Below are 24038 nucleotides of genomic sequence, written 5' to 3'. Positions count from 1 at the left end.
TAGTTGGGAGAGTGAAGAACAAAGTCCCTGTGAATAAAGTACTTTTAAAATTATGTATGTTTCAATATGAGCTAGCTACAAAGAATTTACAGTATTCAAACCTTGGAATTCATGTAGAAAGTTGCTGGGTATATCAAGAGAATTCATATGGTAAATGACATCCCTAGCAGAACATGCATTTAAAAGCAACAAAATAATAAGCAAAAACAATGCTGTATCTGGGACTAATTCCCCACCAACGCTGATCAAGAAGCACTACTGTTGTAGCTGACTGTTCCCTGCTATGCAGGGGTTTGCCCATTAACATTCCATTGAAAACAGTGGAATGCAAGGTTGGTAGCCACATTTAACGACACAGCAGGTGTATTCTGCCAAAACATTCCTGGAGTGTTCAGAAGCAACAAAGCTATTAATCCCAGTGCCCTAGGCCTTCACTAGAAATAAAATATAAATTTTTAATAGTGAGGGTAATTAATAATTGGAACAATTTACCAAAGATTGTAGTGGATTCTCCATCATTGGAAATCATAAAATCAAGATTGGATGTTTTTCTAAAAAATACACTTTAGTTCAAAACAGGGATTATTTTGTGGCCTCGTTATGTGTGTGTGCTGGGGTCAGACTCCATAATCTCAGTGGTCCTTTCTGGCTTCAGAATCTATACATTAACTTTAGTTACATTAGGGAGGGCATATTACTCTAGCACTGCAACACTCCCTGCCTTTTTTATTTTTATTATTTTTTTTTATTATTTTTAATCTTCGTTGTATGGGGAACTTTCTGCTCATGAAAGAGGCTGGCCTGAAAAGTCCACTGAACATGTACAATGCTTGCAGAGCAGTGCTTCAAGCCTGACCTGGACGGGACTGCTTCTAAGGCTACATCTACATTGGTATCCAGGGGTGTAATTTGCAGCTCATGTAGATGTACCAGCACTAGCTGTAATATAGCTAAAATAGCAGTGAGGACATGGTGGCATGGGCTTCAGTGCAGGCTGTACAAGCCCACCTGGCCCCACTGGGTACCTACTTGCATTGGTATGTCCTCACTGCTCATTTTAGCAAGCTAGTTAGATTGCACCTAGCACAGGTGCAACTGCATGAACTGCAGTGTAGGTTCAGTCCAGTCTCTATGCCTAATCAATCCTTGCTGAGCCTTAACAGCACCAATAGATTGACAATTTTTATTAAAGCTAATGTTAAAGTTATAACACACATAGGTTGGGAGAAGAGTGTCTGTACATCTGGGTATAGTGCTTAGATTATCCACAAATACAAAATTAGGGTTTTTTTTAAAAGTCATATGATACATAGAGTACATGATCAGCAATAACCCAGATTTAGGTGAATATCATCTCAACTGTATTGTTAAAATCTAGAGTCCGAATACTCGGGTACATCACTCATGAAAAGTTGTGCAGAGATTTGGTTGTGGAAAGCAAAAATAGGTCAATGAGTGGAGATTGTCCCCCAGTAATTGAGAATCAGGTTAGTTGTCCATTTAGAAAATACAGTCCATGAGGAAAGTATTTGTTACTTTCCTGACTGCGCTTCTCATTGGCACTCCAGCTCATCCCTCCTACTATAGAAATCTGTCATACAAAATGAAGTACATCAACAAATCAAAACACTTCTCAGCTCACCTTGCTACCACCTATGTAAATATCCCAAAAGAAACAAAAAACAGAGCCTACTTCAGTGTTAGCTATTCAAACCATTCCATTTAATAATACTGCTTAGTGCTTATATTGTGCTTTTCAGCTACAAAGCACTTCACAGAAATGAACTATTTAATCCTGGGAGGGGAGGACTATTACATTTTACAGCTGGAGAAACTGAGGCAGAGACTGGCCAGAGAACTATCAAAAGCCACAGAAGAAGCCATTAACAAAGGGAAGATAACTCAGGAGTTCCTGGCTCCTTGCCTGAATAAATTGAATAAAGTAATATAAAGAATAAAAGAATGCTGTATATGTCAGGATATTAAACATTAACACCAGATGCATATTTTCAAAATATAATATGCCCCCAAGTGTTTTTCTTTTAAAATTATTTCCTGGAAATAGCTAGGCAGATAACTGTTGATAAAAAAAAATTAAGAAACAAGAGAAAGTGTGGCTATGTTTGTGTGGGGCGAGTTGTAGGGAATGGTGACTACTAACATATGGTCAGGTTATGATAACCTTACTCCATAAGTAGTCCCATTGACCTAAGTGAAATTATTTTGCAATTCAACCTGGGTACCAGCATCTAGTCCATGGAAAGTAAGATGGAAGCTTGCAATAGGAGATTAGTGGATGATAAAAGGAGGCTGGAGGACTGTCAATAAAAAGTTTAATTCAGAATTAAATGTGTTTGATACATGTTGCTGGAAGGCAGTGCAGAGTATTTGTTCATACTTTGGAGTAATTCAGAAAACTCCTCAATTACTGTATTATGACCACTCATTTTCTCCCTGCTCTCCTCTTGGGCCCAAGTTTCCAGTCAGCTTCACAATTCATATACACTCAGCTTACTGCATGTGCAAAACTCATCTTTGCACTCATAAATCACATAGGCCCAATCCTGCAAACACTTATACACATGAGCAGTCTCATTGAGTTACATAGGACCATTCATGTGGAATCTCTCTCATTGGAGGTTTTTAAGAGCAGGCTAGACCTGTCAGGGATGGTCTAGATTGGGGTAGTCAATTATTTTTTGTCAAGGTCCAAATTTCTTGGTCAGGATATAGTCAAGGTCCAGACTCCAGAGAAAATAAAATAAAATAATAATAATAATACGTACATAAAAAGATTTCGGGGTATGCTCAAAAGCATCTGGCGATCCAGATTTGGCCCATGGTCCACCTACTGACTACCCCTTGTCTAGATAATACTTAGTCCTGCCTTGAGTGTAGGAGACTGGACTAGATGACCACTCAAGGTCCCTTCCACTTCTACACATCTATGATTCTATGCATGAAAAGATACACCTATACATGTTTGCAGGACTGGGTCCATAATTTGGCAGGCAGTTACAAGCAAATGCAGGTTTTGCATGCACAACTTGATACATGAACGCTTTTGCGGACACACAGCAAGAGCTCTTAGCTGAAAATGTGGTTCTTGAACAAAAATATTTAATAGTCGTAAAACAATTGTGAATGGCTCTTGCTGTGGCCATATCTTGATAATCTTTGTTCATTGATTTAAAAGAAAACAACCAAAAGTGACACACTTTTTCCTTCGGTCATGATGGAATGTGTTAAATGATGGAGCCCAAAGGTAGTCAAGTGACCTCAGCTTCCAAAAATCCAGTCCCTTACTACAAAGAGAAAAAATAAGAGCGCAATTATTAGTCAAGATACACAGCAGAATCCCAAAAATCCAGATTACATTTTTACCGTCTATAGGAACTGGTCAGATGATCTCAACCTACTTCCACGAACAGCTGCACGTTTTTTTTTTAGTGTATGCGTGTGGCGGGGGTGGAGGGCGTTTGTATCCCCATTTTTAATTTTGTTTGTCTAAACTTGTTCCCTTTCCCCTCCCTTCCAAAACAAAAAGTTATATAGTAGAGAGTGTTTGACTACAGTTGGGTTCCATATTAAAAATATTCAAGAGACCAAATAACCAAGCTCAGCCAGTTTACTGCCTAAAGCAAGAGATTGTATAATATGCAAGAGACATTTCAGGAAGCAATTTTTATCTCACAGCATATTCACCTTACCCAGTAAGTGCACTTCAAAAGATATTTCCCCAAAACTACCTTTATGTCATGGCTTTATACAAGTTAAAGCACTTTATATGTTACCTAAGATCCAACCCACCAGTTCATACCAGTTTCTTAACTTGTTGTTCTGTACCTTTCCTTATCTCTGGTTTACCACATTCCAGGTACCAATAGGTGGGAAGGCACTTCCTAAGCTTGTACCAAGACAAATATTCATGTATCTTGCTTGTGGCAGGTTTTATATTCACTACTGCCAAAAGCTACGTTTTACTCTGCAGACAATTGTGGATCTCTCTGTCTTGACATAAATAAGCAAAAGTGTTAACATAATCACCCACTTGCTGGATATAACACAATGTTATTATGGTGTGCCCTATCCCTAATATACATGTATTGGCTAAGAGGAAGCTTTCTGGATACAGAAGTTTGAAAGCCTATTTCCCTGCTAAAATCAGAGTCCTGTACCAACCCAGACCCTGATTCTGCAAATACTTATATATGTGCTTAACTCTGAGTACATGAGTAGACCCTATGAAGTTCAGTGGGACTACTCATGCGAGAATAGTAAGCAAGTGAATAAGTGATAGAAGACTGAGCCACATTCTGAAAAGATTAACAGATTCAGAGCCTGTGTGTCTCTGAATTGTTCACTGAATATACAATATTTTGATCCGAAAACTACTTTTCAATGTGAGTGCTTAACGTTAAGTACTTGAAGTGGCTGCATTCCATGTTGTATGCAGGCACAGTGGTACTGAATTCAGTGCTTTCTTACTTCAGTGATGGGAACCCCAGGAAGACAGATCTCACCAGGCATTTAAGGGATCGATCCTGCTCCCGTTCAAGTCAATGGAAAAACTCCCATTGTCTTTAATGGTACACAACTGAACCCTTAGTAAGTTTATAGCCTTTTCAGAAACATACTAACTGTACCAAGAAGCGGAACTACAAACAGATTACTTACCTGAACATCGAAGCATTTTCCATTCCTGTTGAAGTTGGTTTCTTAATCGTTTTATTTCAAGTACATTTTCTTGGGAAGCAGGTGCATAGGCTCCAAAGTCAGGTGCAGGAACACCTGATAAGGTTTTGGCCACACTTTGCACTAGTTTTATTTCTGTGTCCTATTTAAAAATATATATAGTGGTGAAGCAAATTTTTATTTGTTTCAGCAAGAGAATGCAATATTTTATAACCTATTGTAATGAAGTTGGCAGTATCAGTAGTAATAATGAAGTAACTTTCAGTTTTCCAAGTCTGAAAGTACTCCAGTGGAGGAGCTGAAGCAGATGACGAAGGAATTCATACTGTGAACTCCTATAAAGCTAATTTATCGCAAATACAAATGACCTCTCAGTTACTCTTTTATGAGACAAAAGAAATAGCACAGAATTAAAGATGGAACAATGGAGAAAAATAGGTCTTATTTACGTCATAGATCACTGAATTTTCCGTCACTAATAAACAGTGATTTATTTTGCTTTGACCAGTAATGACATTATAAAAATTTTTTAGAATCTTTTAACAGTTTAAATCAATGTTCTAAAGTCACTGAAAGCATTTTCTGTGGTCATTGTGACTAATGGTGAAGAGCATGCCACTTATTTTCATTCTTCAATAATGTTACTGAATTTCATTGAAAAGGGATAACGTGGATTTTAGTTCTTCTAAGAAGCCAAGCACGCTATATAAAATCTCCACATTTTTATTATAGGTACTACCCGCTAAGTGTTAATATAAATCTATTTCAGTCATTCATTAGAGGCTCACATGTCCATCCAAGCTCCTCCTTCATCTCTCAGCCTACCCTTCAGACTCCCAATAATTCTTCCCAGCTGAATGCTCCTAGTTAGTGTGCACAAATATTTCAGAATACTGTATATCAATTGTGGCAAATTGCCGGCGCTACTATGATGGGTCTTGCGCTTTTTCTTGGGGAGGGGGGGCACGCGGTTCAGGGCACCGTTTCTTGCCCCTGAACTGGGGTATTAACTGCCCCACTAGTGTCCTGGAGGGGGGGAGTGGAGAGGGAGGGACCCGGGCCCATCCTCTACTCCGGGTCCCAGCTCAGGGGCCCTAGGGATAGCGGTAAACCACTTGAACTAGTGGTTCCTTCCCCTGGACTACTTTCCTCTCCTGCCCTTCAGCTTGTGGGGCTTCCTGCCCTCCCTCTGCACAAACCAGGTGTCCCTTTACCTAGGGTCTTGGTCTTCTTAGCCCACAGCAGCATTTCTCCAAACTCTCCTCTGCTTCCCTCCAAACTGCTCTCTGCGCCAACCCCAATCCACTCTGCTTCAAATCCTCCTCCTGTCCGATTGAAGCAGGGTTTTTTTTTAAATCAGGTGACTGGCTTCAGGTGCTTTAATTAATCTATAGCAAACTTTCTTCCCTCTACAGGGAATAAGGCTCCCTTCTTACACTCTCTTGCTCCCCTCTGGCCATGCTGTATCACACAATATACAGATTTAGTTCACAAAATTTAAATATCATAGCACAGTAAATTCAAAGAAAATTCTAGAGAAATGTAGAATAAAGTATGGTAAGATTACTTAATTGACATCTTGAGAAATAACATGTCCCTAACTGGGGCAGTTTCCAGGAAAGAGATTCCATTTTATGTATTTCATTACATTAAAACAATAAATAAATGTTACATTTACCCCACATAGTACTTGTCAGTAAGTCTGTAAATGGATTCATGGTAACTTACATTTTCCACTTTTTTGCTTCTTTCCTGCTACATAATTCTGCTATTACTTTGTATTTATAATAGCACCTTCTATGTAATTATCTTAAAAAGCGTTAAAGTGCATAACACCTTTGTGGTAAGTAAAGCAGTATTATTCCAGTTTTACACATCTGGAGTAGAGAAAGTAAGAGCCACATTTGTAAAGGTATTTGGATGCTTACAGACCAGGCGCCTAGCGAGATTTTCAACCATAGCTTAGTGCCTAACCCCCAATGATTTCAATGCACAGGTGATTTTGAAAATTCCAGTTGGCACTTATCTGCATCTTTAGGCATCTAACCACCTTTACAAATATGACCGTTTGTGGCCTAGTCCAAGTCACTCACTTATACACCCCTACCATTATATAGGCTTCTTTTACATAGCAATATTTTTTAAAAAACTATGTTTTGTTTTTGTTATTTTAAAGTGAACTAGCCAAATAAAATTGAATATCACCCAGCACGGTGTATTCTGGTGACGCTCTGATAAATGAGGATGCTGACAGCCTACTGCTACTTCTACTCAAGACAATGGTGCTTAAATAGAATAGTTTCTTTGTCAGCTAAAAGGATTTTAGGATAATCAAGATTAGCACCACTTCTTACCTGAATTACCACAAGAATTCGAGACTCAGCTAATCCTTGCAGTAAACAAGTAAGTAGAGAAATCCCATTTATACCAAGGCTCCTGTTTGGTCCAATGACTATTATCATTAAGTCAGGTTGATAGCTATACGCTACAGGAAGAATGAATCCAAGTACAGCACAAAAGAAATTGTTTCTTTCAGCATCCTTTAACAAGAAACAGAAAACAATTTAACATTTATGTGAAACTCCAAAATCCCTGTATGTACCAAAAAACAGAGATTAAAAAATAAACAAAACAAAGAAATAAAGGAGAACAACTATAAAAAACTTCTAGAATAGATCACTGTTGAAAACAGGATACTTCTCTGATCTCATGTAGTGTTCCTATTTTCATATGAATCATTACTTGTATTAATTACGCATCATGCATTATTCATCTCCCCTTTCATTACAACTCCACCCCTCCAGGACTAGTGTCAGAGGCCATTTTAACCTTCTTCAAGCTGTCACAACTTTGGTGCCTAAGATGCACTATACACAAATGAAGGGGGAGATTTTTAAAGGCCTAATGGCAGTTAGATGTCTAACTCCCATTTGTATCTTTGAAATTTCCCCCCCAATTTTATTAGTAAAAACTTGAATCAAATTGATAATCTTAGACACTATTGTCAGTTTTACGAACTAGTAAATATACTTGATTCTATTCTAACTTAGTTTAAAAAAAAAAAAAAAAGAAGTCCTTTATCTTATTTGGTTTCCAGAATTTTTTTAATGTACCTCTCTCCAGTTCAGAGAAATATGATATTTGGAGTTGGTCTTTTCAGTTTGCTGTTTCTGGCAAATGTTCATCAAAAGTATTTTTCTGTAGATAAAAAATACATTTCACTATTTCATCAACAACTTCTAATGAGATAATAAATAATACTAGTGAAATTAGTGAAAGTGGATATTAAAAATTATTCTTTGGATGATATTCGTGGCCCCTTATATAAATTTGATCTCAAATTTATCTCAACAGCAAACACTTCTGAATCATTGTAGTCCCTTGTTTAAATTGTGAAAAGTAAGATTAAAAAAGGTCAATACCAGTTAAAACTGAAATCTCAATAAAAGTAATTTTTTTGTATTAAAGTTTTTAGGAAAATAATGGTCAAGCCACTTTTAGTGGAAAGAGGAGCTGGAGAAGTAGGATATTGATATGTAAAGTTGGCCTTCAATAAAGAATTGTCTATTTGACTCTTCTTCCCCCCAGCCCCACATATGATTAGCAAGCACATTTTCATAGTATGCAATAAAGAAATAACTGCTTTCACAGTACCAAAATTGGGAGACTATGCCAAGCTGGGGAAGAAGCTTAAGGAAATGGAGGCTCAGGTGATCTTCAGTGGGATTCTGCCTATTACTAGAGGAGGAGAATGAAGGTGAGACAAGATTCTGATGATCAACAGATGGCTCAGGCAATGGTGCTATAAGGAGGGCTTTGGGATCTTTGACCACTGGGAGGCATTCATGGACAGAGGACCGTTCTTGTGGGATGGACTCCACCTGAGTAGGGAGGAAAACAGACTTCTAGGATGGAGGTCGGCACAACTCATTAAAAGAGCTTTAAAACGAGGAACTTAGGGGAAATGCTCATGTAATTTCCACACTTGATTTTAACATTGAGGGCGAGGAAAATCAAGTAAGAAAGGATTCAGGAATGGAGAAAGGAACAGCAGGGGGTACAACAATGTACATTAAGAGGAAGAATAGTGGTGATACTGGCAGTAGAATGACTGTACCCAATCGGGCAATGAATGTCGGGGAAGCCAAGCAGCAACAATTAGGACATTTGTTACCCGGGCTCCCTGCACTGGTGTACAAAATGGAGGAACTAGAACTATTGGTACAGGAAGTGAAACCAGATATTATAGGGATGACAGAAACATGGTGGAATCGTAGACATGGACTGGAGTACAGGTATTGAAGGGTATGTGCTGTTCAGAAAAGACAAATAAAGGCAAAGGTGGTAGAGTAGCAAAGTATATTAATGATAAGATAGACGTAAAGAAATTAGAAGTGATGGAATGGATAAGATAAGAGTGAGTCTGTGCCAAAATCACTTTGGGGAAGAAAGCTTCTAGAAGTTCCCCTGACATAGTGCTTGGGGTGTGCTACAGACCACCAGGATCTAATTTGGATATGGATATGAACATCTAATGTTTTTAATGAAATAAATAGTACTGGAATTTGTGTGATTATGGGAGACTTTAACTTCCCAAATATAGATTGGAGGACAAGTGCTACCAATAATAGTAGGGCCCAGATTTTCCTGGATGTGATAGCTGACTGATTTCTTCTCCAACTAGTCGCTGAAGCAACAAGAGGTGATGCCATTTTAGATTTGGTATTTGCGAGTAGTGAGGACCTCATAGAAGAACTGGTTGTAGAGAACAGCCTTGGTTTGAATGATCATGAGCTAGTTCAGTTTAAATGCAAGGATAAACAAAAATAGATCTGCAACAAGGGCCCTTGATTTCAAGAACTAACTTTAAACAATTAAGGGAATTAGTGAGAGAGATGGACTGAACTGAAGAACTCAAGGATCTGAAGATGAAGGAGGCTTGGAATTACTTTAAGTCATAGTTGCAGGAACTATCTGAAGCCTGCATCCCTAGCAAGGGGAAAACATTTGTAGGGAAGAGTGGCAGAGCAAGCTGGATAAGCAAGCATCACAAAACAGGTGATAAAGAGAAAGCGGAAAAGCCTACAAGGAATGGAAGAGGGGAGGGATCAGCAAGGAAAGCTAGCCTCTTGGAGGTAAGAAAGTGTAGGGATAAAGTGAGAACTCACAAAAGCCAAGCAGAGTTGGATCTTGCAAAGGAAATTAAAACCAACAGTAAAAGGTTCTATAGCCATATAAATAAGAAGAAAAGAAGGAAAGTAGAAGTGGGACTGCTAAACACTGGGGATGGGGGTGGAGAGTAAATATTATCTAGGCCTAGCCCAACACCTAAACAAATAGTTTGCCTCAGTTTTTAATAAGGGTAATGAGGAGCTTAGGGGTAGTGGCAGAGTGGCTAATGGCAATGAGGATGTGGAGGTAGAAATTACCGCATCTGAGGTGGAAGTCAAAACTCATACATCTTAATGGGACTAAATCAGGGAGCACGGATAATCTCCATCCAAGAATATCAAAGGAGCTGGCACATGAAATTGCAAGTCCAATAACAAGGAATTTTAATGAATCTGTAAACTCGGGGGTTGTACCCTATGACTAGAGAATTGCTAATATAGTTCCTATTTTTAAGAAAGGGGGGAAAGTGATCCCGGACACTACAGACCTGTTAGTTTGACCTTAATTGTATCAAGGTCTTTGGAACAAATTTTGAAAGAGAAAGTAATTAAGGACAGAGGTGAATGGTAACTGGGATAAAATACATTATAGTTTTACAAAAGGTGGATCGTGCCAGACCAACCATATTTCCTTCTTTGAAAAGATAACTGATTTTTTTAGACAAAGGAAATGCAGTAGATCTAATCTACCTGGATTTCAGTAAGACATCTGATACAGTTCCACATGGGAAATTAGTTAAATTGGAGAAGATGGGGATTCATATGAGCATTGAAAGGTGGATAAGGAACTGGTTTAAGGGTGGGGGACTACAACAGTTCATATTGACAAGTAAACTGTCAGGCTTGAGGGAGGTTACTAGTGGAGTTCCTCAGGGACTGGTTTTGGGACCAATCTTATTTAATCTTTTTATGACTGACCTTGGCACATAGAGTGAGTGTGAGCTAATAAAATTTGTGGAGGACACAAAGTTGGGAGGTATTGCCAATATGGAGGAGGACCAGAATATCCTAAAAGAAGATCTGGATGACCTTGTAAACTGGAGTAATAGAAACAGGATAAAATTTAATAGTGCAAAGTGCAAGATCATGTATTTAGGGACTAACAAGAATTTCTGCTATAAACTGGGGACTTACCAGTTGGAAGTGACAGAGGAGGAGAAAGACCTGGATGTATTGGTTGATCACAGGATGACTATGAACCATGAGTTTGATGTGGCTGTGAAAAAGGCTAATGGAGTCCTAGGATGCATCAGGTGAGGTATTTCCAGTAGAAACAGGGAAGTGTTAGTATCATTATACACCTCTACCCAGATATAACGCGACCCGATATAATGGGGGTTCGCATACAACGCGGTAAAGCTCCGACACGCTGCTCTGAGCAGCATGTTAAGGGGGCCGGGCTGGGCCGATGGGTTGGATAAGGGGCAGAGGGTCTTGGGGGTGGTCAGGGGCTCCTCCCCACCCCCCAGGGTCTGGGAGGAAAGGGCTGGGGGGGCACTTTTGGGGGCCCCACAGTCCCAGAGTGGCCCGGGAGATTAGCCGGGGGCAGCCCGCTCCGCTTCCCTCACCCCGTCCCCAGCGGTGGGAAGTGGAGCAGCCCGGCCCCAGCCTGCTCTACTCCACCAGCTCCCAGCCGCGGTGCTCCACTTCCTGCCGCAGGTGAGTACGGGGGGCATCCTTTCCCCAATGCTTCCCGCCACCGGTGAGTGAGGGGAGGTTCGGGAAAGGACGCCCTCTGTACTCACTGGTGGCGGGAAGGAGAGCGCTGTGGCTGGGAGGTGGCAGAGTGGAGCGGGCTGGAGCCGTATTGTTCCGCTTCCTGCTGCTGCTGGTGAGTGCCTGTCATGGGGCAGAGGGTGTGGAGAGGGGTCGGAGCAGTCAGGGGACAGGGAGCAGGGGGGTTGGGTAGGGGATGGTCAGGGAACAAGGAAAGGGGGGCCCAAAGCAAGTTCAATATAACGCAGTTTCACCTATAACGCGGTGAGATTTTTTTTTGTCTCCCGAGGACCATATTATATCAGGGAGAGGCGTATAAGGCACTGTTGAGACTTCATCTGGAATACTTTGTGCAATTCAGGTCTCCAGGGTTTAGGAAAGATGAATTCAAATTGAAACAGGTACAGAGAAGGGCTACTAGGATAATCCAAGGAATGGGAAACCTACCTTATAAGAGGAGGTTCAAAGAGCGTGGCTTGTTTAGCCTAACCAAAAGAAGGCTAAGGGGAGATTTGATTGCTCTCTCTAAATACATCAGAGGGATAAATACCAGGGAGGGGGAAGAATTATTTAAGTTAAGCCCCAATGTGGACATAAGAACAAATGCATATAAACTGACCATCAATAAGTTTAGGCTCAAAATTAGGCAAAGGTTTCTAACCATCAGAGGAGAGAAGTTGTGGAACAGTCTTCCAAGGGGAGCAGTGGGGTAAAAAAACCAAACAGACTTCAAGACTGAGCTTGATGAAGGGATGACATGATGGGACTGCCTATGATGGCATGTGGCTCACTGGTGACCACCAGTAGCAAAAATCTCCAATGGCCAGAGACAGGACACTAGATGGGGAGGGCTCTGAGTTACTACAGAGAATTTTTTTCCAGGGATCTGCCTGGTGGGTCTTGCCCATATGCTCAGCGACTAATTGATCGCCATAGTTGGGGTCAGGAAGGAATTTTCCCCTAGGTCAGATTGGCAGAGACCCTGGGGGTTTTTCACCTTCCTCTGCAGCATGGGGCACGGGTCACTTGCCGGTTTAAACTAGTGTAAATAGTGAATTCTCTGTAATCTTGAAGTCTTTAAACTCTGATTTGAGGACTTCAGTAACTCAGCCAGAGGTTAGGGATCTATTACAGGACTGGGTGAGCGAGGGGAACCATCAAGATCATGTAAAGTTTGAGTCTAATGTCACAATTGGCTTGCCCCACAAACCTCTACACAGCATTATTATTTATTAGGACCCCATTGTGCTAGGTGCTGTACACACACAATATGCCTACATCTGTACAAACAACAAGAAACTTGCCTTCCATGTTAGGTTCTAATACTGAGATAGTTTGATGCCGTTTAGCAAATTCAAGTCCTACATGGTATTTTGTATACATTTTGGAATACACTGTGTCTTCAAGGCACAGCTTTGTGATGAGCATGTGTAGCCATATTAGCCCAGATCCTCAAAAATACTTAGGTTCCTAGCTTCCACTGAAATCAACTGAATTTCAACCATTGATTTCAGTGGAAGTCTAAATACCTTTGAGAATCTGTGCCATTGCTCTGCTGGGATTGCCAAGAAAGCTTCCAGCCCCCATGGTAACACCCATTGGAGGTGACTCAGATGGAGGAAATCTTGTGTCCCCTGTGACCCACATGGATCCTGGAGGAACAGTTGTGGACTGGAGCCAGCAACAGGGAGATCTTGTGTCTCTGCAGCCGTTCTGTGCCCCTGGTAGCTTTCCATTCCCCATGGCTGGCTAGGGAAACCCCCTCAAAGAGGGGTCCTAGCCATGGAGAGACCCCCATGGAAAAGATAATATAGCCATTTTGTAGATAAACTGCAGAGTTGGGTGGGAAATGATGTATGCACGCCCTCTCCTTGCTATCTGCCCAGTCCTGCTTCTTCCTCTCCTAATACAAATCTAGAGAACAACATAGAGTCCCACTGAGTCTAGGGTTCTAGATGAGCATGGGCAAGATGACCCCCCCCGCTAACCCTTTTACAGCATGCATCATACAGTTCCTAATCCTGGTGCCAGTTCTACTGGTTGTTCAAGAGGGCATGACCATGGTCTGACCCTTTGTTGAGGCTGGTTTCACTGTTGTTCTAGCCTGGAGCTGGCATTACCTCAGACAAGGACTGGGAATGTATCTGGCCCCTCTGTAGGGGCACATGAATGTGAAGGCAAAAGATATTTTGTGCCTTCTCCCCACCATCACATTCACCTGTGCTGGGCTCTTAGTGACTTAAATAAAGCATCTGTAATTAACAGCAATACATTTGATCACATATTGCTCTTTTTAGATCCCTTTTTTAAATAGCCTGACATTTCAATCTCAATTTTCAATAATATCGAAAAGTATTATACTTTAAACCAACAACAAAACCTACCCGAGACAACCCTTATAAGGCAACCTTCTGTCTTTAGAGGCCATCCCAAAATATCCCTAAACATACTGAGTACAATTCTGCCCCAACTTTATTAGGTATCAACTCCATTAAACAACTAATGTTTGTCGGGTGCTTGGGTAGTCATTTAATGCAAGTTTCCTCAGACATATGTGCACCTAGAATCATTTAGAAATGATCCTCTGGGATTTAATCACCTGAAACAAATGGAAAGTCTTACCCATCATCTAAATCGAGTTCAAGATCCACGTCTCCAACAACTATGCAGAGCACTCTACAGAACACAAAGAATAATTATATGTGTGTGTGTTATACACACACACACACAACTTACATTTATAAGTTTCTAACTTTTAAAAACATGCAGTGCAATTAAGTAATCAGTACAAGAAAAAAAATCTGAAAATGTGGCCATTTAGCTAAGGGGTTTACATGTGTGGAAGAGAATTCAATCCAGAAAAAATAATAAACAACCGTGGGTCTTCTCTGAATTTGACCTATTAGCAATATAAAAAACAATGGGATAGCATACGGGTTCATGACAGTTCAGGACAAAAAACAAATAATACAACAGGCTGATAAAAATAATGGGGACTTAGGCAATCAAAAAACAGAGTTAGAAAAACTGTTATTTAACAATCACTCTTAAAACGTTGCGTTTTGCCTTTGATAACTAGATAGCTTTATGGTCACATTTACAGGGTTGCCTATATTTAGTATAGGCAATGCTGCACATATTGAGGTGATGTTGTTTCATTACAGAGGCAAATGAAATGTTTTTAATGCAGCCCATTGTAGTTTATGAACTTGCATCACATTTTCAAATTTTATAAGAGAGCACCATATCCAATAAGCATAGCTCACCTTTGTAATCCAAAATCAAAGCAGTGCTTTAGTGCAAAGGTTGTAGAAACAGAAGCCAGAGATGATTCTGCAATTCCATTGCACACCTAAAAATAAAAATTTGTATTAATAAATCATAATAAATCCTATATCATACCATTTTTTAATTTGTACCAGTTGAACCTGTTTTTGTCTATACATTATATATAAATGCAAACAAAGCTACAGCTGTGTGAAAGGAACATTAATGATGTAGCCTAACAAGATTGGTAAAAGTCCTCGTGGCCCACTACCTACAAAGAGGATGTGTTTGGCTGTTATGCTACATAGTTGCTCTGTCTGGCAACCTATTTAAAAGCGTTGTTCTATGCTGAAAAGTGACTCTGTAAAAATGGCACCATGGGGTTCCATGTTTATTGTCACTCAATGACTTACAGATAAATCTGCTCAGTTTACAAGTAGGCACTGCTCAAGAGGAACAAACACTGGTCTGGGAATCAGGCTGTGCCAAGTTCTAACTGTCACTGTCATTGTGATCTTGGCCAAATCCCTTCACCTTCCCATCCCCCTATCTGAACAATACCTACCCCCGCAAAGATTAAATTAGCTAATGTCTGTGTCATGTCTTCAGATGCTACATAAATATGGAGTAAAACAAGGATTTCACAATTCCCAGCATGGGAAGCTCAGCCTAGAATCTGAAAGTCAAAATGGGAACTTTTTGGATTTTGAACAATAAAGGTTCTCCAACTGCAATTTAGTTATTAGTTCTCTTGACTGTTGTACAATCCAGCTCCCTCTCCCAGAGCTGAGTGGGGTTGGTAATGTTAGCAGACATAAACAACTTGCTTTTGCCACCAACATCTGCAAATATGACTCTAAATATCAATAGCAGGAAGCAGACCTGTTGAGTACGAAGGGGTCATTTTGACAGTTACTTTTCTGACAAGTACTGCACTTTAGAATGAGATGTTCATCCAGAGAGAAAGTTTGCAACTGTACAATGACAAAATACAAACTCATTTATGTTTCTCTTGTTATTTGTAATTCTTCTGGTCACTCCTGCTAATTGTTGATAACAGTTGTGTTTAAATATAGTCTTGATACTTCAAAGCCCATCTTTCCTTAGTTCCTGATCCTGCAGTGAAATCATCACACTGAATTTGGGGTATCACATTAATTTTCATGGCAATACACTGATGTTTTAAACAAAACAAAGAGGATTATTGCTTCACTGGAGAGTTAAACAGAGAGAAAAGCTCAGTTCTGAGTAAACTGTTATTCAGACATCAACAGATATAATAATAAAAGGGCTAAACTGTACATTTAACATGCAACCCACAATAAGGGAGGATACGTAACTGCACTGCCCTAATGGTAGGATCAAAAAGGAAAAATTACTCCCAATGTGCACTGGGGAAGGAATAATTTGAGACGCTTCTTTATGGGGTGCAACATACTCCATTTGCATCGCCTTGGCTCTACCTTCTCCCCTCCCAGTTTTGCTTGAAGCATCAAGTGCACAGCCCTCTGCACTCCCTTAAGAGTCAGAGCAATGATCTGGGTAGGCCTACAGAACAAGGAGGATTCTTGCTCCCTCATATGCCCCTGCTCACATAAAGGCAGGGCACAATCTTGATCAAACACAATCAAAAAAATTACTGAAGTAAGCTGCTGTTCATATATATTTTCTCTTATCTTTCCCATTTACTCTAGTAAGTAGTCACAATTTTAACACAGATACAATCTGACGGACACTAGCAGGATAGGAAAAGACATAACTAATATTGAGCTAACACTGAAGAACAATCAAAGAGCAGAAGAAACATAGAAAACAATATAGGCAGTTAATATTACCTTCTTCTTTAGTATTTTATCTAGGATAGCCACCACATTCTGAAGAGAGAGTAAAGCTCTCTCTTCCTTCACAAGTTCTGCATCAAGTGCACTGCAAAATAAGTTTTTTAAAACTAATTAAAATTGGGTTATGAATAATAATCTGTTATAGTCTGAATAGTATAGTAATGTTAATTAATAAATGTTTCTAAAGCATTTTATAAGTGCTACACATTTGTCCTCAAAGAACTAGAGGTAGTCAGAGGATGACAATTTTGTTTCATGACAATTTTTGAGATCTTGAACTTTGTTTTCACTCCACAAAACCCTTTGGGACACTTTCCAAAACAGAATTGTGTTGAAACAGTTGTTTATGGATTGAAAAGCTTAGGTTTTCAATTCAGGTCTCCCTCTACCTTTCTCTGGTCAGAAGTGAACAGAGAGCCCTGGCCCTCAGAAAACTTCCTACTGCAAACTTCATTGAAATCGGTATGTTTCTGCAAAGTGTTTTAGTTTTGGAAAAAACAAAACACAAAAAAAACCAGTATATTTGATTAAATTACTTTTAGTCACAAATGTTCTGACAAGCTCTGCAAAGAGCTTTGCCGACATGGGAGATATATATCATTTACCCTATTTTGCCGATAGAGAAACTGAGGCAAAGGTTAAGGAAGGCCAAGGCCAAAGAGAAAGTTAGTATCAGAGAACTAGGATTAGAAGACAAGAGTCACTGGTTTCCAGTCCTGTGGTCAAATCACTATACCATGCCCACTCCGCAACATTAAGTTGACAGCCACATAAATAAAACCAACCTGACAAGAGTTTTCAGTTCTTGTGCATTCATTTCCATCTCCACTTGAACAGATATTGGTAGCAAATGTGCATCAGCTTTAGAGACAATTGCTGCTGCTGTTTTAACAGGAGGCACTGGAAAGAGAATTTTTTTCATGTGTGATTCCAAAAACCTGTCTATTTTGATAGCTTCATCACTGTTAGTCTTCCCAACCGCTTGCTTTGCTGTGGGATGTGTACTAGTTTGAATTAGCTCAGCCTCCATCATCTGTTTTGACTTGGTAACGAGATTGTGTAAAGGAGTTGCTTCTAGAAAAAAAAAATGCATTTTTTGGGTTCATAAGTATCATAAAACGCAAGTGTAATTCCTAGGCACTAAAAATGTTATATATTAACATGTACAGTAATTGCATTTATTTACCATAGAGGGGTGCATTTGCCTGGCTGGTGCAAATATATATTTGCAGGTGCTGATTTCAACATATTTATGCTACAAAGAAATATGTAATTTTCAGAAGTGATATTTGGCATTTTTGTTTTCATAATAATATGGCTTCAACCTTCCTTTGATTAATATGAAAGATAAGCAAATAAAGCTGTTTCTAAAAGTTTTTATTTGCAATGTAAAATAAATTGTTCTGTATTCTTTGATGCCCCAATCCTACAGGTGCTTAACTGAATTAATTGCACTGAGTTCATCAGACCCACTCATGTACATAAAGTTATGCACCTGTATAAGTGTTTGCAGGAAGTGTTTGCAGGATTGGGGCCTAAAGGTATACTCATCCTTGAATAAAAGCCATAAACATTACTGGGAATATCTGTGTAAATCTCAAGAGATTAGAATCCTATATATGATGCTTTTACCCAACAACCTCAATTTGAAAAAGCCTACAATGTGTACCATTAGCTGGGATGGACCACAGTAGAAGGAACGAAACAAACAACAACATGTACCGCTTTTATATTCTGAATTGGTGGAATGATTCAGCAGAAAGAAAACCAGTTGCAGTTTGCAAGGTTTTTGCCTCAAAGAAATATCACTAGTAGTTGTAAGAAGAAAGCAAAATAAATTAACAAACAGAAAAAGAACACACAATACTCCTCAGCATGAGATTTAACCCAGACTTATGACACTGGTGCCAAACCTTCACAAAAGCATCCTCTGCCCCTCTTGTCTCTCAAGCAGCCAATCTGAGTAAGCATACAAAGGGAGGAGGAAGCTGACCAAAGGTTAACCCTTTGCTCACTGGGGACCAAATACTGATTGTGCATCCTGTAATACATATTAGCACTTCCAACCAAGGATGTCACAGCATTTTTGAGACACTGAGGACCAGATTTTCAGCTGGAGTAAGTAAATCAGTGGAGCTATAAAAATAGAAAACTCAGTCATAATGGTGGATTTCAATTATCCCCATATTGACTAGGTACAGGACAGGATGCAGAGATAAAGTTTCTAGACTTTCTAGACCTTCTTGGAGCAGCTAGCCCTGGAACCCACAAGGGAGAGGCAATTCTTGATTTAGTCCTAAGCAGAGCACAGGATCTGGTGCAAGAGGTGAATATAGTTGAACCGCTTGGTAATAGTAACCATAATATAATTAAACTAAACATCCTTCGGGGTGAGGAGAAATACCAGAGAAGCCCACCACAGTAACATATAACTTCAGAAAGGGGAACTACACAAAAATGAGGAAATTAAAAGGAACAGTAACAAGAGTGAAATGACAAAGCTGCAGGTAAACTTTAAAAAACACCGTAATAGAGGCTCAAATTAAATGTATACCCCAAAATTTAAAAAAAAATAGTAAGATGAACAAAAAGTGCCACCATGGCTAAAAAACAGAGTGAAAGTGGTGGTTAGAAGCAAAAAATAGAAAGGAGCATAAACTCTGGCAAGGAATAAATGGTCAGTTTTCAGAATAGAGAGAGGTAAATAGTGGTATCCCCCAGGGATCTGTACTGGGACATATTCATAAATGTTCAAAATATTCATAAATTATTTGAAATAGGGGTAAACAGTGAGGTGACAAAGCGTGCAGATGATAACTTAACTTTCTTGAGTAATTTTGTAAGTCCAAAGCTGATTGAGAAGCATCACAAAGGGATCGAACAAAACTGGGTGACTGAGCAACAAAATGGTAGATGAAATTCAAATGTTGATAAATGAAAAGTAATGCACATTTGAAAACATAATCCCAACTATACATACAAAATGATATGGTCTAAATTTGATGTTATCACTCAAGAAAGAGATCTTGGAGTCATTATGGATAGTTCTCTGAAAACATCCACTCAATAAGCAGCGAGTCAAAAAAGCTAACAGAAAGTTAGGAACCATTAGGAAAGGGATAGCTAATAAGTAAGGCTATGTTTTAGTCCTGGGTATTTTTAGTAAAAGTCATGGACAGGTCATGGGCAGTAAACAAAAATTCACAGCCCATGACCTGTCCATGACTTTTACTATATACCCCTAACTAAAACTTGGGCAGGGGGCCACAGGTGCTGGGGGAAGTTGGATGGTTGGTAGGGCTGGCAGAGGCTCACTACCCGGCTCCGCATGTCCCTGCAGCTCCTAGGTGGCAGAGGAGCCATGGGGGCTTTGCACGCTACTCCTGCCACCAGCTCCGGCTGCACAGCTCCTATTGGCCAGGAACCGCAGCCAATGGGAGCTGCGGCCCAGGGGCATATGGGCACGGGCAGCACACGGAGCCCCCTAGTCCTTCCACTGCCTTGGAGCTGCAGGGCCATGCCAGTGGGAACCAGGGAGCCCCCCACCCCGAGGTAAGCATCCACACACACACTGCCCAACCCCCTGCCCCTAACCCTGAGTCCCCTCCCACACCCCTGAACTGCTGCTGCTGGCCCAAGGGCTGCCCAACTTGGGCAGCCCCTAAGCCAGCACTGGCCGCTGCAGAAGTCACAGAAATCACAGAAAGTCACAAAATCCATGACTTCCATGACAGACTTGCAGCCTTACTAATAAGACAGTAAATATCATAATGCCACTATATAAATCCAAGGTACACCTCCACCTTAAATACTAAATACAGTTCTGATCACCCCATCTCAAAAAAGGTATATTGGAATTGGAAAAGGTACAGAGAAGGGCAACAAAAATTATTAGGGGTATGGAACAGCATCCATATGAGGAGAGATTAATAAGAGTAGGACTGGTCAGCTTGGAAAAGAGACTACTACTACATGGGGGATGTGATAGAGGTCTATAAAATCATAACTGGTGTGGAGAAAGTGAGCGAGGGAGTGTTATTTACCCCTTCACATAATACAAGAATAAGGGGTCATCCAATGAAATTAATAAGCATCAGTTTAAAAACAAACAAATGAAAGTACTTTTTCACAAAACTTAGGCTGTAGCTCACGAAAGCTTATGCTCTAATAAATTGGTTAGTCTCTAAGGTGCCACAAGTACTCCTTTTCTTTTTGCGAATACAGACTAACACGGCTGTTACTCTGAAACAAAACTTACAGTCAACCTGTGAAACAGGATGTTGTGAAGGCCAAAACTATAACAAGGTTCAAAAAAGAATTACATAAGTTCACGGAGGATAGGTCCATCAATGGCTATTAGCCAAGATGGTCAAGGATGCAACTCCATGCTTCGGGCGTCCTTAAGCTTCTGACTGCCAGATGCTGGGACTGGACGACAAGTGATCCATCCCTTGAGAATTGCCCTGTTTTGTCCATTCCCACTGAAGCATCTGGCATTGGCCACCGTTGGAAGATAGGATATTGAACTAGATAGATCATTGGTTTGACCCCAAGTGGCCATTTTTATGTTCTTATGAGCTATGCCAAATTACACCAGCAAAGAATTTGGCCCTGAATAGTGATCCCTCACAATACTTCCGTGAAGTAGGTAGGTTATTTGAACCTATGGATATTAATTATAAATCTTTTCTGGAGTTCAAGTATGTATCACATTTATCAATCACATTAGCGAAAAGAAACAGAAGACCAATTACCTTCATACATCAGACATTTCCAGTATGGTTTATGTGCAGCTCTCACATTTTGTATAGACTCAACAGCACTACAAAAGACAAGTGATTAGCATCATCAGTTCAGATGAAAATATAGGGAAGGTTGCCAAGCTGAACATAAGACTCCGTTTCTGAAGTTTTTGCTAGAAAAACAAAGAGAAGGGCATGTTACTTGGAATGATTACTTGCAAGTGTCAGCCACAGAAAATGAAAGAGAATGTGTAGTGTTGTAGTCCTGGATCAGCTATCGACTGAGTACAGAGCTTGTTTGTGAGCAAGAGAGACACCAGATGTGCTCACTATACCATCCTTTAATGCTCTGCCCGCAGGTATGGCTGAGGTTAGCTTGAATAAGGTATTTCTCACACAGTGCAACCTAGAGGCTGAACAGTATAATACAATTTAGTGTTCCATTACACGAACACATTGCTGTCTGACAGGTTTCAGAGTAACAGCCCTGTTAGTCTGTATTCGCAAAAAGGAAAGGAGTACTTGTGGCACCTTAGAGACTAACCAATTTATTTGAGCATAAGCTTTCGTGAGCTACAGCTCACTTCATCGGATGCATACTGTGGAAACTGCAGAAGACATTATATACACAGAGACCATGAAACAATACCTCCTCCCACCCCACTCTCCTGCTGGTAATAGCTTATCTAAAGTGATCACTCTCCTTACAATGTGTATGATAATCAAGTTGGGCCATTTCCAGCACAAATCCAGGTTTTCTCACCCCCCACCCCCCTTTCCAAAAACCACACCCACAAACTCACTCTCCCACTGGCTGTTATCATCTGGTATTGCCAGTCACGGCATTAGGAGTTCAGCTTTGACTGAGGTGGATGTCTATAGAGAAACGAGGCTTAAGGATAGAGATAGTAAAAAAAATTCCCCTCCTGAGTTCTTTCACCTTTTAAGCTTAATTGGAAATAATCCCAGAAAAGGAAAACAAAACCAGAAATACATGGATCATTTTGAAGTGGGAGCGATCAGAGTCAGAAAAATAATGCATTGTAGCAGCATATTAAAGCCCTGATTCAGCAAGGTATAATAAGCACATGCTTAACTGTCCCATTGATGGAACTATTCATGTGCTTAAGGCTAGGCATGTGCTTATGTATCTTTCTGAACTGGGGCCTAACTTCTTAATTTGCATTTATCAATATCATAATATTGTTTAATATTTTTGAGCATCAGGATTAAAAAAGTAAGGAATGAGCACTTTAATTATTTTCTGGAAATTGTAGCGTTTCCCACATTCAGGTTTTAAGGTAGTTTTCTTTACACTTTTAGGCTTGATGATACAAGTAGAAAAAATAATATGAAATGCCCATGTGACTTGATTTCTAGCTCACAGTCCAATAGCTCCAGTTCAATGTACAATCAGCGTCTTCCATAAACAAGAAGAACAGACACATATAGCATGAAACAAAATATTTCTTGATCCATACCTTAAGCACGGTGCCATTTCTCCAGAGATCTGGGGGAGAGGGTCTCTAAGCAAAGTTTTTACAGTCATGCAGACTGATTCAGACAATGACTTCAAATGGTATCCACCCTAGGAAAATTAAACTATATTTTGTGCAATGCAAAGAACAAATACGTACTAAATAAACTATCTGTAAAACGTGCTTGTAGAAAGTATATTTTTTCATTTAAAAATATTCTACATCCACCTTTTGAAATATGCCTGCATGTTAGCTAAATGGAAAGTAGGATCTAATGGCTAGTGCCATGGAAATAAATAGTCAGCTACAGTTTCTGTTTCAGTCTGAAAACACTTAGTCAGAAGCAACTTGTTAAAATACGTCATTGTGAAATGACACCAATGAGCATAATATGGTTGGACTGCATTACTGGAAATCAGTTATATTATTACCAAAAAAAATAAAAAAAATAAAAAATTGGGAAACTTGGGGTGAGATTCCGTACTGAGCCACTAAAGGTACGTCTACACTGCAATTAAAAACCCACGGCTGGCCCTTGCCTCAGGCTCACAGGGCTCAGGCTAAGGGGCTGTTTAATTGCAGTGTAGATGTTTAGCCTGAGCTCTGGGACTCTCCCACCTTGCAGGATCCTAGAGTGCTTTCACAAGGGGATTCCTCACCCAGCTGGAACAAGGAATTTTAGGGCCCCTTTATACTGCTCTGGCCCTCTTACCCAACATAAAAGGGTCAGAATTGGGGGGGTGAGGATCTCACCCATGATGCTTTCATCTCTATTAAACTCATTTTCATCTGCAAGTATCTATTCTGATATACACCTTAGTGCTCAAAGATTGCAACACTGACACCTCTGGAGACTGAAATCCACTATTCATCCATTGACAGGTATAGAATGGTAAAAGACCAATGTATCATAGAACCATAGAATATCAGGGTTGGAAGGGACCTCAGAAGGTCATCTAGTCCAACCCCCTGCTCAAAGCAGGACCAATCGCCAACTAAATCATCCCAGCCAGGGCTTTGTCAACCTTAAAAATTTCCTAACCTTAAAAATTTCTAAGGAAGGAGATTCCACCACCTCCCTAGGTAACGCATTCCAATGTTTCACCACCCTCCTAGTGAAAAAGTTTT

At 40.0% G+C, this 24038-nt stretch overlaps 1 protein-coding gene across 6 annotated transcripts in view; it reads right to left on the bottom strand.

Annotated features, from left to right (window-relative positions):
* Nucleotides 1–2316: 2316 nt before the first annotated feature.
* The window catches only part of HDAC10 (histone deacetylase 10), a 35668-nt gene continuing 13946 nt past the window's right edge, over nt 2317–24038 (bottom strand). For 4 of the 6 annotated variants that reach the window (XM_073328275.1, XM_073328278.1, XM_073328276.1 and 1 more), the window contains 10 exons: nt 22914–23020; nt 21445–21512; nt 17476–17764; nt 16685–16775; nt 14849–14934; nt 14205–14258; nt 7809–7893; nt 7050–7235; nt 4678–4837; nt 2317–3305 (listed from right to left, as the gene is read on the bottom strand). In XM_073328275.1, coding sequence (XP_073184376.1) covers nt 3280–3305; nt 4678–4837; nt 7050–7235; nt 7809–7893; nt 14205–14258; nt 14849–14934; nt 16685–16775; nt 17476–17764; nt 21445–21512; nt 22914–23020 — 1152 coding nt within the window. In that variant the 3' untranslated portion in view covers nt 2317–3279. Of the gene's footprint in view, nt 3306–4677; nt 4838–5909; nt 6021–7049; nt 7236–7808; nt 7894–14204; nt 14259–14848; nt 14935–16684; nt 16776–17475; nt 17765–21444; nt 21513–22913; nt 23021–24038 lie in introns of those variants that run through there. The other 2 variants (XM_073328280.1, XM_073328277.1) reach the window with 2 other exon arrangements.

Source organism: Lepidochelys kempii, chromosome 1 (assembly GCF_965140265.1).
Source record: "Lepidochelys kempii isolate rLepKem1 chromosome 1, rLepKem1.hap2, whole genome shotgun sequence".
NCBI classification, from domain to species: Eukaryota; Metazoa; Chordata; order Testudines; family Cheloniidae; genus Lepidochelys; species Lepidochelys kempii.
This window is presented reverse-complemented; position numbering and strand designations above follow the sequence as displayed.